General features: G+C 33.0%; 1 protein-coding gene across 1 annotated transcript; it reads left to right on the plus strand.

Moving 5' to 3' along the window:
- Window positions 1-467: 467 nt before the first annotated feature.
- On the plus strand, window positions 468-4,364 carry LOC111412806 (transmembrane emp24 domain-containing protein p24beta2-like). The gene is made up of 2 exons (XM_023043705.1): window positions 468-669; window positions 4,097-4,364. Exons 1-2 carry the CDS (start codon window positions 478-480, stop codon window positions 4,268-4,270), a joined length of 366 nt encoding a protein of 121 aa, XP_022899473.1. The 5' UTR covers window positions 468-477; the 3' UTR covers window positions 4,271-4,364.
- Window positions 4,365-15,918: the final 11,554 nt, after the last annotated feature.

The raw sequence follows: 15,918 nt of genomic DNA on the forward strand, positions 1-15,918 counted from the left end.
TCGAAGCAACCTAAATATTTTAGCGTTGCTCATGGGCTAACCCGCTTTCTTGGATGGCCATAATTGAGAGAGATTACTTGGCAGTCCATTTGTCTACTTATTGGGCCTCTACTTGACCCAATTGTTAACCTAATTCTACTTACCATACTTGGGCCACTTTACTTAATATATTAGGTCTTTCTCTCCCTTTGCAAGTAGAATTGGTCCCCACATCTCTCTCTATGACTCTTGGCCAGTGCTATTTTCTTCTACACTTCTGCTTCCTTTTTGGTTTCCATCTCCTGTGGTGATTATATATGAGATATTGTATAACTTTGTGGTCTTTTAAGTGAACTATCTTATTGACAACCAAAAATGGGAGCTTGGTATTATCTTGGGTCGTTGTTGTCGGGTTGTGTTCTGTTGTCTGGTTGTTATGTTTTTGGTTGGAAGAAACTGAGCCTGAGTCAACTTTGGTGATCAATATACACTCTACAAATGGGAGTTGGGTCATTGAGAAATATGATACTAGCGATGATGGTTTTGTTGAAAGGGGCTTTTATGATTGATAGAGAAGAATATTTGTCTCCTGATGTTGAATATGAAGGTGATACTGTTCAACTTTCCTTTGTGTTTATTAAAACTGACGGACCATGGCATTTTGGTGATGAAGAAGGTGTTCATCTTCTGGTAATTTTATATTTTTATCGGGAAGAAATTTTATTTTACCTTGCTTTGTTACATCATATATACTAGTTCTTGGATATATTTAACTGATCATGTTGGAAAAATAAGTGGCCCATGTGGGTTGACCACACCATAATTGAACAAAAATGGGTTTTGGAGGGAGGAGTTCCATATACCTCCCACCACACTAAAACTATGAGGAAAGCATGCAAAATTCTTGTGTGAAAAGAGAGTGATAAGCACACAAGGGTTTTTGCTTGATTTTGTAATATCTACCTCTCTAAGTTGGTACTTAGGTTATGGCTATCAAACTCCTTCCATTGTGATCGAGTTTCATAGCAAGACGTGAGTGCAAGACAGTATAGAAAGCAAGCAATCAAAGGCAAGTAATTCAATCTCCTTTTTTTAGAAGCATGGCATTACGATTTACTGATCATTCCTCTATAAGATGAAATGGCCACACAACATAACTAGTTGTAGTTAAGACATATAATTTGCTGATGGACCTTGGCATTATGGTGTGCGGGTTGAGAATCTGATTTGACATTTAACTGTGTTTTTCCAACCATCATTTCCGTATTTTCTAAAAATTTGAAGTGGAAAAATTTGTTTATATCATTTATTTCATCAAAATGCCTAATTTAAGAATGTCCAATTTTAAGGGTATGAGTTGAAAAGTGTCAATTTATTTGAATTTAGTGTCAACTTGTCTATTATGCGCTTAATTAAAAACTACATTTTGAAATGATATTCTTGACATTTTAAATGTCGTTCTCAACATTTGATTTTTTTTATCAATTTGTCATGAATTCTGAGAAGTGGCTTTCATGAGAAATTACATTAAAATAATGTTTTTCAACATTTCATGTCATTCTCGACATTTGAACACCGTTTCATTTGTCTAGAATGACATTTCATTTTAAACATAACATTTCTGTACATTTAAAAATGTTATTCTTGACATTTCTGAATCAATAAAAAATATAGCATTTATTGTGATTTGACATGTATACTTTTTAAAATAAATATGACAGGTTATGTTTCAAAAATTTTATTGGACAATAACAATATTGCAAAAATATCTATTTTTTTTATCTTAGTGTGAAATTATAAATTGTTAATAAGGGTATTTTGGTCTAAATTCTTCCAAATTAGACATTTTTGCAATGACAACCATTTTTGCAAATGACTAGGTAAAAATGGACATTTTGTGAAATTTCCTCTTTTCAAAAATGTCTAATTTTATAGGTGTCAACTGAAAAATGTCCACTTTTTAAATTTAGCACTAAACTATCTATTTTGCCCTTAATGAAAAAAAGAAGCAATTTATTTATTTTTTCAATTTGTTGTGGATTTGGAAGAGTAGCTTTTATGAGAAGCTACTTTAAATGATATTATCGACATTTCAAATGTCATTCTCGATATTTAAATCCCGTTTATATTTTAAAAGTATACATATCAAATCACAATATTAAATGTTCTCGACATTTCAAACGTTGTTCTAGACGTTTTAAATATCTAGAATGACATTTTATTCCGAACATGATATTTCTCTATACTTAAAATGTAATTCTCGACGTTTCCGTGTCAATAAGAAAAATAACATTAATTGTGATTAGACATGTGCACTTTTAAAATAAATATGGCAGATTATGTGTCAAAAATTTATTGACCCATAAAATTTTTTGCAAAAATATTCATTTCTCGTCTTTATGTGGAATCATAAATTGTTCATAGGGGTATTTTGATCCAAAATATTTCAAAATGGAGATTTTTGCAAGGATTTGTGAAAGTGGATATTTTTGCAAATGGACATGTGAAAGTGGACATTTTAAGTAATTTTCTGTAATATAAATTACATAATACATAAAACTTCTTTGTGTTATCAATGTTTAACAAATCGTTTGCTTGACTAAAAGTAGTTGAGAGATTAGATACACAACTACAAGAACTAGATTGAAATTCAGTTGAAAAAATCATTCCATAATTAGTATGAGAATTGAACGTTAATTACATGTAATTAAAATTAATTTTAAAATATAATAAAAGTTTCAATTTCCGATACTCAACACCAATTCATCACAAATTATAAATTCCACGATTTCTCATTTTCAATTTTCATAAACCACATATTCACATTTCATAATACTCAAATTAATTTTTAATATTACAATTCATAGTAGACATATTCTCAAATAACATATAAATTAAAACTTAATACTCATAAGTCATATCTTATAAATTATTAAAGCATAAAATATTTGAAACGACAAAAACCAACAAAAAAAAAGAAGAAAAAAAAGTCATTGACTCGCCTAGAGTCTTAACATATATTATTTTGTTAAATTTAAATTCAAAATTCAAACATTGCCATGATGATTAAGCTTCCAATAATCCAAATTAAAAGTTATAGGTTCGAATCCTTTCCTTAGGGAATTAATTTTGGTAAATATTGTAGAATAAAAATTTTGCACAATGAAATGGACGGGAAGGAATCGAACCCAAGATTCGTAATATAAAAATGTAAACTCTAACCAACTAAACAGAAGAGGGGTTTGAAAATATGATGAACTATCATTTATATAACCTAAATTTTTTATCTATTATCAACAACAACAAAAATTCTCTCCGACAAATCCAGCTAGGGTGGCCGCCCTAGTTGGCCAACCCTTAAATCCGCCAATTAGTCATCGAAAGGCTAAGATTTGGAATTGGAATTGTAATTGATGTAGGAGCTGTAAGATATTTGGCTACTCTGTTTATTGTGTTTCTCAAATCAAATCTTAATTTGCTTAGGAACTTCCTTTACATTTGGTTTCTATGTTCCGAGCAATTGTTTTGGTTCCTCGAGTGGAAAGTTTTTCAGATTGAGCTATGCTTCGGATAGAGGCTAGGCGTTCAACTTGTTTAATTATACCTATGCAATATTCTTGTTTATTAGGTGGAGAATTGCGTTTACTGGTGTGTTGGAACAATAAAGAAACGCACATGAATGACCTAAAATGTGATTATCAGTTTACTAGGACTTGAAAAATCTGATAATATTCATATAGAATGGAGGAACAAGATGAGGTTAAAGGTGCAACAAAGTAACTACATAAACAACAGCAATAGCAAGAAGTAAACCAGTCACTTATATTATAAAAAAAAAAAATTTAACTTACGATAATCAATTTAAATTTGCTGGAGTTTACCTTACTAAACATATATATATATATATATATAAATTTTTGATACTGTTCTTTTGTCTCAATTGCACTACGCATACTCAACATGCCAATTGCCAAAAAATTATTTGGCTTATTTACTCGTTATTTATATATTCGAACGCAACGTATAAAGCATGTTGACTCATTGTATCTCTTTTTGTTCTGTGTCATGCCTTTCTTTACCATATATTATCTCTCCTAAAATTGCTTGTGATTATTAGATAAAGAGACCTTCTGTTGAGCAGATTCACAATATCCATGACAATATCAGTGAGAAGAACGTGTTAATGGCTCATAAGAAAGGCCTTTACCGCTTTTGCTTCACAAACAAGTCACCTCATTGTGAATATTTTGGCAGAATGATCTCTCGTTTTCGGATTCCTTCCATGAAATAGAGATAATTACACAAATACAACTAGGTCCTAAATGTGGTGAGCTATGATTACAATAATTTGCAATCAATTATATATGTAAGTATGGTAGAATGATACTTTGTTGTCGAAGTCGTAATCTTTGTCAGTCTCAATGATACCCCCTTCAAATTGATGTTGGATGATTAAGAAGTATCAATTTGCTGATAAGAAACTGAAGTCGCTGTCGCATCATTGCCCGTGTAAACACATCGGCAATTTGAAAATCATTGGCGATATGTGGAAGAGAAATAATGCGATCATCATAAGTTTAACGAATAGATTGACAATCCACTTCAATGTGCTTAGTGCGCTCATGAAATATAAGATTAACAGCAATTTGAATGGCACTAATATCGTCAGTATAAAGTGAAATAGGCTCAAGCTGAGGACAACCAAGCTATGCTAAAAGACCCCATAGCCAAACTGACACGACCCGTCCGAATCATCCTAGTCGATCCGATACGTGTCGTGCGCCGATTGTAGATACCAGCTAAACTTCGAACCCACCACCAAGGCAACTTGACTTGCTTGATTGAAAATTATTTTTAACAAAATTTTGAAAGAATTTTCCTAAAATATGACCTAAAACCACCTGAACAATAATCAATTTTCTTCAAATCAATACCTATAATATAAATAGGGTAAGACAGTCCCTTAAAATACAAACTATTCAAATGAAATGCTGAGAAATCAATATTCACTTGCTTTACAATCAACAATCCTCAAATATACTAAAGATACCAATTATCTAACGAGCCCATAATGAATTTTTCTGATTTAAGCTACATGTATCCCAAAAAAACATGTAATGTATAATTTGATAAAGGATGTCAAACAACCTATAACGCATGAGTCAATTTAGTGGTTCGACAGGCTCCAAAACTGCCCAATTCGGCTACTATCTGTCTGATAAAGAAAATGGTGAAAAATATATGAGCTTAAAGTTCAGTGAGTGGATAATTTGCAAATAAGTAGACTTTCCTCACTTTATGCGTATTTTCTGAAATTTCTTGCTATATTAAAACTTTAAGAAATTCTGAAATCAGGTACCACTTTTAAAATCAAACATGAATACATCATAAAATTCTTTGTTCTTCATTCTAGATAAGTAACTGTAAAATGTAACGAATATAAATAATATGACATCCGTGAAAATCTATGAAATATTGTTGCTGATCAATACTATAAGCTGAAGCTTTAAATCTAAGAACTGAATAGACTGAATTCTATAATTTGAAATCTGATAAGCAGTAGAAATACTGAAAAGTCACACAAAAAAGGTACCCAATGAATAGCCTTACTCGTGTACAGAGTAATCTCGATGTACAAGGCAGAGCCATTCAAATATGATATTTTGATAATCTGGTCATACGTACGCAGAGCTGCCCTAAAGGCTAATCACCCTAGTACACGGCCCGAAGCCTATGTGTGTACGAGAGTGGGTCCCAAAGACCTCTAATAATCTGGTCATACACTATGGAAATGCATTCACAATAGCGCAGAACGGGTAAAATCACCATAACTAGTCATACACTGTGAAAAGACATTCACACTAATGCAGATTGGGGTAAAATCACCTGAATACTTTCTAGTGGTTTTAAAAATAATTTTAACTATACTGAAACAGTTACATTCTAATAACATGCTAATCAAATGATTTAATTTAATTTTGAAAATATCTGATTATAAATTCACTTTATTTAATAAAAATCACGCTGTCAAATCAACTGTATGAAATAATAAATTTTCTAATCTAACATGAATTTAATAAATCATTAATTTCTTAAAAATAAGTTTTATATCCACTCACCAAGACAAGCTATAGGCTATGAATGTCAATAAGCTTTTCCAATATCTTAGTCACCACCTGAAATGTGATACAGAATAACCAATTTAACAACTACCATACTATGGAGCTCTTATTATTTAATAACAGAATACCAAAACTTGATTTCTCGATACTTGAATAATTTTTCCCAAATTTTCTTTAATCACTCAGAGCTAACTCCACCTACTAATCCATTCACTAGTAACTAATAATACATCAAATAACCTTCATTCCAAGCATTTATGTAATTACCACTTCATTCTAGTGACCACTTGTCACAATGCTTTGACCAATTAAATTTTCCTCTTGTTCGATAATTTCATGCTTCCAAATAATTATTTCCACATCACCATCATTTCCACAAACACTACTTAATTCAAAAATTCCAAATAAAATTTCTAGGGTTTGCTAAAATAATATTACTTACCTAGCTGAAATAAGAATTGAAGTAATCCCCAAACTTGAGCTCCAATTCGTGTATATCACACCTAAATTTGAAAATTTCTACTACAAGTTAAAACCCTAGAATTTTAACATAAATCATACTTTATCACTTGAAACAAATGGAAAAATTAAACCCAAACTTGAAGAGATTAACCTCACCTCACTTCCTGTTCTTCCCTTTTCTTCTTTTCTTCCTTCGTTCTCTTTTCTTCCCTTTTTTCCTTAGTTTTTCCTCCTTTTCTCGGCCTTTCCAGTTCTCTGCCCTTTTTCTAGTGTGTGTGTGTGTGTGTGTGTTTTTGAGAGAAAATGTTGGTCAAAGGTTGAATATAAATCCCACTTATGAAAAATTGCAAAATAAGTCCTTCAACTCTCTTTTTGAATGATATTTAATCCTATAACTTCCCTTAATATAAAAGTAAATTCCCAACTTTAAATTGTATCCAATTTAAACCTCATACCTTGCCAATTGCAAAATAAACCCCAAATAAAATATTTAATTTCATTCTAGTCCATAATTGACTTTGATTTTAACTAGTCAACGTTTGATTTTTTCACTATGAAAATTGAGTTTTAACACAAACAATCTCAGGTACTTTATATATCACGATACTTAAATTCAGTGAAAAATTTAGAGACAAGCACCTACATCTTACTTCGTCAAGAAATAAGAGCACTCCCATGAAACATACACCAATCTGTGAAGTATCAACAAGTATCCACAAATCTAGCCCAATCCGCATCACCATAATCTATCAACTTAAAAGAAGAATTAGCAGGAAAGATAAGTATCTGTTATACCCAACAAGTATCGAAAAATGTGACGAACTGCAACCAAGTGGAGATGTCGTGGAGCATGCACAAATTGATACACTTCTTGTACAACAAAAGATATTTCAAATCAAGTGATAGTGAGATAATTCAAACTACCTATTAACTACGGTATATAGGGGGGTCTGGAAGAAGATCACCCTCCTCTTTGTGATATTTTGCATTCACTCTCGAAAGATTATCTACCAAGGGACCATCTTGAAGTCCAGCCAAAGTAATCAACTCTTCAATATACTTATGTTGATTTAGGTAAGTTTTTGCTGGACTGGAAAGTATATCAAGACCAAATAATACTGCAAGGAACCCAAATCCTTCAAATGGAAAGCATCCTTCAATTGATTTTGAAGGTGAGCTATTAATTTGAAGTCAGACCCCGATAATAACAATATCATCCACATATATCAAAAGAAGCACAATACCTGCCTTAGTGTCAAAGATGAGAAGTGATGAACCATATTTACTCTGGATAAATGAGAAACCCAAAAGAGTAGAACAAAACATGCCAAACCAAGAACGAAGAGCCTACTTCAACCCATAAATTGAGCACTTCAGCTTATACATATTGAAATATGGCAATAAGAAGAGGCTCGCAAGTGGTGTCATAAAAATTCTTTCTTAGGGCCATCATGTAAGAAAACATTTTTGACATCCATCTGCCGCAAAGACCATCTTCTGGAGGTAGCTACGACCAAAACAATTCGAACATTGTCATTTTGGCAACAGGAGAAAATGTTTCTTCGTAATCCATGCCGTATTTTTTATGAATCCCAAGAGCCACGAACTGAGCTTTATAGTGCTCCGATGATGCATCAAAGCAGAACTTAATGGAATATACATATTTACACCCACTAGATTTGATGTCAGGAGGTCAAGAAACAATATCCCATATATATATAATTTTTCTGATGTATTTTCTCTGATAAATTTATATTCTTTTCTAGTGAAGATTATAGTGGATGAAATTAGGATTCAGATGGAGTTAAAATTTAAAATTTTGTGATTATGAAATTGAGTGTTTTCTGCCATCCAATTGTTGAGTGATGACCAAAATCAAGAATATAAATTCATCACCATTACAATTTTTTTTTTCTCGTCCAATTGTAAGTAAAATTTTTAGAAATATACTTATGGCTATATTTGCTATGGTATCATAGTTGTTCCATGTAACATCCCAAAAATTCTAGAATAAGAATTTAATTATTTTATATGATATACTTTTATATTATAAAAGTAAAAATAAAAAAATGGAAAACTGAAATGAAGGTCGTATAAGTGAAGCCCTAGATAAATCAAATCAAAGCAACGTATTTAATATGTATTTTGTTAATGTATCCTTCAAGATAATTAACAAAAGACTATAATATTTTATTTGCATAATCACGTTTATCTTTAGTTTGAAGAAATTAATCATAACCAAATTTTGTTATTCCATGTGAAAACCCACTATAATCAAATCGGTATACGTACACGTGCATTTTATTTATCCTTTTTATTCTATAATCTCTGTCAATTGAATTAAGTTCACATTAATCCAACTAAAATTGCTCCCTTTTATTGTGCCATGTGGTTTGGTTGGGTTTTTCATAAACCGTGATCTTGTATATAATATATGAAATGAGATTAGAATTTTTAAATTCAAATAAATCTGTTATAGAATTATTTTATGTTCAGTTGACTTATCTATAAGTTGAAGATATATCTAATCTAATCAAATTTTGTTGGTTGATTAAGATAAAGATAATCCTAAGTGATTAACTATCTTAGTTACCCAGCAGAATCCGTTAATTAGCCGGTCAAGTGTACATTGTTTATTTTAGAAAATATTATGTAATACAAATCCTAAAGCAAATTAGAGTGTTTCTGATTCTAGCAGTCCTCGATTCTGTTGACAATAAAATATTACTTTTGTTGAAATTAGATAAGAGATTGAAGAATTTTAATTGAGTCATATTTACCTATGGACACGTGTGCATGCCTAGAATGACTAACCAATTAGGATTTAGTCAAATCTTGGTCACATAGCATATACCCTCTCTTTTTCTCCTTCACGTGATTTGTTTGAGATAGTACAAATCAATTCAGATAGAACTTATCTTTTACTCTAGCCACCCCTATATAAAGCTCACGTATTCCAAGCATATACTCATAGAAACTTTAGAAGGCTTTACTTAATAAATAGTCAAGTCAGATAGAAAGAATCATTAAAAAGGGATTTTTCACGTGCATTTTTCCATTACAACTTTTCAGATCAACGAGGTAGGATACTATATACAAGTTGTTCCGTCCTTTCAATATTATAATTTTTTACGTGATTTATTTCATGAAATGATAATTGACCTGTGAGTCCCTATGAAATGAAATGTGATATCTCCTTTGAGTCTTCTCAAATATGTTAGAGTATTCAATTGATCATCGATTTCCCTTGATGAAATGATGATATGGAATGTTGTAAATTCATGTTTTAAAAGTTATCAGTTGTTTTGGATGCACATATCCTACTGAGTATAAATTACTCCTTCAAATTTAACATTTCAGGTCAGATCAATCGACATGGATGGTAGCTGAGTGGTGCGCAGGTTGCCAAGTAAAGAAAATTTTCAACAAAACATTTAAAATTAATTCTTATAAGACATTTTGTATTTCCATTTATTTCCATTTAACATTCCATGTTACATGACGATACGTTTATTTGATTGAACATTCGAGTATTCAATAAATTAAGGGTTTAAGTTTTCAATTTTTATTTTCGCTTGATGTATGTTTATGGACTGATATAGGTAACACCTCAAAATTTAAGTCGATAAAATTTGGGACGTTACAAATAGGGTTGGGTAACAGCCTGAGAATAAGAACTATGAAATGAGATAAGGTTGTAGAGAATCATGTCGATAGAATCAAGAATGGAAGGGGCAGTGGGGCTGGAGGCCATTGTCTCTGATATATTACATCTAGTTTAAAACACTCGATAGGACGAAAGAAATCCTCAAGGCTAATGACTAGAGCAAAATCGGAAGATGAGACATGCTGTTGGAAGTAATACTAATTCTCAAAGAAAATCACATTGCAAGAGATAAGAAAGCAATCAGCAATACCATGTTGTAACCTATGAAAGAACATTATACGGATTGACAGTAAGCTTATGACATTAATGGGAGGCAAATGGATGAAGCAAACATAACCAAAAGTATGCAGCATGTCATAGTCAAGATGCGTGCCGCACAAGCTAAAATAAGGCAAGTTAAAATCCAAATACTGAGCAGGAAGTCGATTAATCAAATGTATAGCTGTGGAGAGGGCTTTAACCCAAAATTTGGTGGAACCAAAGATTCGAAGAGCAAAATTCTGACATCATCCAACAAGTGAAGATCTCCTTTCTGCCATTTCATTTTGTTGAGAATTATATGGACAAAAGTGTTGAGAGAGAATATCCTTCTATTGTAAGGTCTGGTACAGATGAGACATATAATCACCATCGTTGTTGGACCTCGGAATTTGACTATTGGAAGAGAATTGTGTCTCAATGTAAGCTACAAAAGTCTGAAGAGTGATACTGACCTCACTTTTGGAGTGATAAAAATATATCTGAGTATAACGACTAAAATCATTAATAAACGTCACAAAATACTTATAATGGAAATGCGAAGTGACATGTGCCACGCCCTAAACGTCGCTATAAATAATTTCAAAGCATTTAGTATCACAACTTCTACGAGTTGGACATGGAAGAATCGTACTTTTCCCAAGATTACAAGTATTATAATTGAAAGTTAAATTGGAAAACCAAGATTTATCTTTTAACCAAAAAATTCACGTCAACAAATGAGATAAAACTAAAGCATTGGGATGACCCAACCATTTTATACCAAACTTCATATTTAAGTCCAACATCAATACAAGCCAAAGACATAGCAGTAAGAATAGTAAACTGTAAAGGGAATAATCTTCGGACTTTAGACCTCTTCACAATCACTTTCCTCGACTGATCCTATACAAGAGAAACACACATCAAAATTATTATCAACTAATTGACCAATTAAAATCAAATTAGTAGATAAACTCGGAGATACAAAAATATTATGAAAGGAAAATCAAATATCATCAACAGCAGTAATCGAATGGGTACTCCCATTAGAAATCTAAATATGTTATATACCAGTATAGCATCGAATGTTGCGCAAGGAGTCGACACTCCTTGTCATATGATTTGATGCCCTCGAATTAACAAACAAAGATGAACAACAAAGCCCAACGACAAGAGGTAGAGACAATCATCTGTTAGACCATTTTTTGGTGTAAAAACAAGTTGACTGGTGCTAGCTTGTGAAATTGATGGAGTAGTACCTTGAACATTAGCTTGAAATGCATTACCTTGAGTGTAGTTGGCAATCTCTAGTTCTAACTAAAATCTTCGTGCATCATTTTCCGAATAAAAATACGCATTAATTACCCTCACATTTCCTTAGTAGTAGTAAAAGAGCATAGTCATTCGCCATATGTGCCTCTATAGATCCCAAAACCCAAGAAATAACATGATTATCATTCATTTCCCAAGCACTGAGATCCTCAGCGTCCTCAAGCGCTTTAGAGGACCAGTCAATGACCCTAAAGCTTATTCCCTTTTAAAAACATTTTGAACTGGAATTTCTATATTGGATAATTCTTACTCGTAAACTTAGTACAAAAGGCATCAACTAACGTAGCTTGTAACTGTAAAATAATCACTAAATTATTCACTCATGAAGTAAACCACATATTGTGCCTCAAATAAATGACCCACATGAGACTAGAATGCAGCCCACAAGTGAGCCCACACAATCGATACAATAGAGACACGATTAGCATTGATTGCACCTTCAAACATCGAAAATTCAACTCCGATTCACCGCACTAGTCACCCACCGATGCAGTCACTCACCGGTGACATCCAAGAGATTCGGCACCCAGTTTGCGCAGTTCAAGTCATCTCAAAAGTACTTACAGAAGGTTGCGTTCCCAAACAGTCGATGAAGTTGTCCATCCGAACTCAGAGTAGAGAGAGGAGTACAAGCAACGAACGACAACTGCACCAAAGGGAAGGCAAAATAAAAATAAATAAAAATAATAAAAAAAAATCTTGAAGATATAGAAACAGATTCGAGAGGTAAGCTCTAATACCATGTGAATATTTTGGTTGAATGATCTCTCTTTTTGGGATTCCTTCCATTAAATAAGGAAAATTTCACACATACAACTAGGGTCGTAAATATGGCAAGCCATGCTTACAATAATTACAATCAATTATATATGTAATTATGGTATAATAATATTAGATTGTCAAAGTCGTAATTTTTGTTAATCTTGTTTATACTTATCAGTAAACCATTGACTTCGATGTGCATGTTGGTCATTTTATGTACCATGAGCAACACGCGAAGGACGGAAAGAACTCATATTTCTTTTCTTGTAATTATTCCTAACTTTGAGCCCTTGATAACAGCAAAACATTGATCGTTTTCTAGAATTTAATGTTGGCTACCTCTTTACTACTATGTTCAGTTCTATTAGAAAATCTATATTAACGAGAGCATGTCTAACTAAGCTTAAAATTAAGTAATAGTAGTAATTTGTTGTTCACAAACATATTTTGATATGTTATCTTTTTCTTTAAAAAAAAAAAAGTCTTCTTATTTTGAATGTAAATCATGAAATACTGTTATAAATACTGTTTTAAGCTGTACTCATAAAACGTCAACGATTAGTTGGAGATGACATTTGTTTCTTTTCTTGTCTCCAGAACATTTTAACCCATTATTGAAACATATCTCAAATTTTGAAGAAGCTCTCTACAAAGTCCAATTTGAACAACATTGGTTAGAGGCACAAACTGATCGTCAGGCTTTACGTAACTTGACACAATTGTCTACTATTCATATATAATGCGAAAAAATTTCTTCATCGACTCCTGAGTAAATGTGATTGGAACATCTCTTTAGAAGTCAAAATCATAATAGTGAAATCACGATTCTTATCTCCCTCGTCCCCAAAAAGTAGAAAAGAAAAAAATAAAAAAATAAAATCAATGTATGATCCCTAGGATAGTTGGATACTATGACGTATGGAGTCTCTTACTAAGGGAGCATGTCGTGTCGGACACTCAAGGACATTTTAATATATTTTTTATAAAAGTGACACTGAAGGGATCCTTTAGAGACCCCTTGGACAAGGAACAACATGATGTGCAAAAAATCAGAAATTATGAGAATAAAGATATAATATATGAATCAAAAACTTTAAAAAAAACTTAAATCAACATTGTTGCGGAAGCTCTCTCAAAATATCTTCAAATGGTGGTTTTTCAGACTCAGTCCAACGTACCTTTTTCTACCAACAAACAATCCAAACGGCTCCAAACCACGACCAATTGATTCACTTTGGTTGCTATTCAATCTTACCCACATAGGACAAGAAAGGATGATGATTTATCGCCACAAAGGCTAGGAGAAGACACCACAAAGGTATACTATGAAAGAACCACCAATTGCACACGTTATACAAGCGTTCTGGACACTTCTGGACACATTTTTCTCACACAAAAGGGGGGCAGCCGGGATTCACTAGTTTCTTCTCTCAAAATCACACAATCATCATATCAAAGAGGCTAGGGTTATATTCATATATATACTCTAGGGTTAGACTTTAAGTTGGACCATTAAAAGGGTAAACGGATCAAGATTCAAGCCATCCATAAGGAATACAATTGGGTCGGGTGTAGCTCATGGACTTGGTTGTTGGACTTATTTCATTCATCGGCCTATGCCTATGAAATAATATTAACCCACGTTAATATCATAGCCCGGGATTTATTGGATATCAAAAACCCAACAAATCTCCACCTTGATGCCCAATAAATCTGCAAGCAATCAAAATACACAGTTAACACTTGCATAATCAAGGTAGCCAATAAAATTGGATCACGGACCTTACCTCGTGTTTCCAAATTGAAACACATACCATACCTGCTCCATGTACTCACTAGGGCTAAGGTCAAAAAACACCCAAGTAGAAGCAAATATTTAACAGTAAACAATTAAGAGCAAATACACATGCGATGACGATATACTATAGGATAACATACATAGATCTTTTCAGAAACACGTTCATATAGAACCATAGATTAACACCAAGTCAATCAAACCACGGTCAACCACATATGCAACACATGCATAAATGACCCTAAGAAAAGATCTCATTACACTTATTCTATCCCATTTCGTGTTACTCACATCTCGAGAACACATATCTCCTTTCATCGCCCACCATGCTCACTAGACAGATCACTCAACTCATGTCTAACTGGTAAGTCACAATAGATCCTAAGTCTACGGGATAATCCTCTATCTCCACATCACTTCTCCCAACCTACGTGGATAATGGGTCTCCACCTAACAGAAGTGATAGAAGTGTCTCTCTCACACTTCATCTGATCAGGGTCTCTTTCCAGATAAAGGATCCTAAACATTTGATCACATCTCCACTCGTGATCCAAATGTCACACTCTACATCTCTCATGCATATCACCAGTGCACCTCTAGGCATCTATACTCCACCTCACCAAAAGACATCCAACTTACTGCTAATGCATCTCAAACTCACTATGGCTAAACAACACCTTTCGGTGACCACAAAGGTTAATCCACTCACCAATGCTCCCAAAAAAATCACAAAGAAAATAGTGAAGGTGGCACTCTCAAAGAGAATCGAAGAAAGAGTCGGTTACTTCACAACACTCACAAAAGAGGCTCACAAAGAGAAAGAATATAACCCTAACATGGCTGTCTCACATAATTTCACAAACCACACAGGCTCACAAAGATAAAGGAGAGAAACGACTACCCAACTTTCTTCTCACTACCACACTCTCACACCACTCACAGAGCAAATAGAGTATGCCACAAAACTTAATCCACTATACATGTAAACATATTACACAAAGTAATAAGTCATTCTAATTAATGCAATTACACATATCAAACATATTGAAAGTGTAAAATCAACATCGCAACAGAATTAAGTGACCACATACATGCGGAAAGGATTACAAACAGATGCACTGCAAGAACCAAATTTATTCTCTCAATAAACCTCACTAGGATCACTACTCGACTTTAAAGTCATATTCGCCTTGTCTCTACCCTCATCTTTCCTTTTATTATCATCCTAGGACAATCTCTTTCAGCTATGTCCAAATTTCACCACAGTTAAAATATATGTTATTTTTGCATTTACCTTAGACCCACATTTGCCAACACTGCCAAATAATGACCACAAGTAAAGTATGAACATAATTCACATAGAATAGTCCAGTAAACTTTCCTAAGGCCACATGCAATTCTAATAATGTAGAAAAAATTGACAGCAAATTTACAAAGAATTTAAGGTAAATAATTAACAAATAATTCCTAGGTCTAGCAACAGGCAATGGTTATCCCTTCATGGTAACGCCATACCTAATGTCACCCCACACGATGACCTCTAATGCAAAAAACAAAAT

Source organism: Olea europaea, chromosome 16, assembly GCF_002742605.1.
Source record: "Olea europaea var. sylvestris chromosome 16, O_europaea_v1, whole genome shotgun sequence".
NCBI lineage: Eukaryota > Viridiplantae > Streptophyta > Magnoliopsida > Lamiales > Oleaceae > Olea > Olea europaea.

Coding starts and splice junctions, on each gene's coding strand:
- LOC111412806 (XM_023043705.1), top strand. CDS start 478: ATGGGAGTTGGGTCATTGAGAAATATGATACTAGCGATGATGGTTTTG. Junction 670..4,096: donor AAGAAGGTGTTCATCTTCTG/GTAATTTTATAT, acceptor TGTGATTATTAG/ATAAAGAGACCTTCTGTTGA.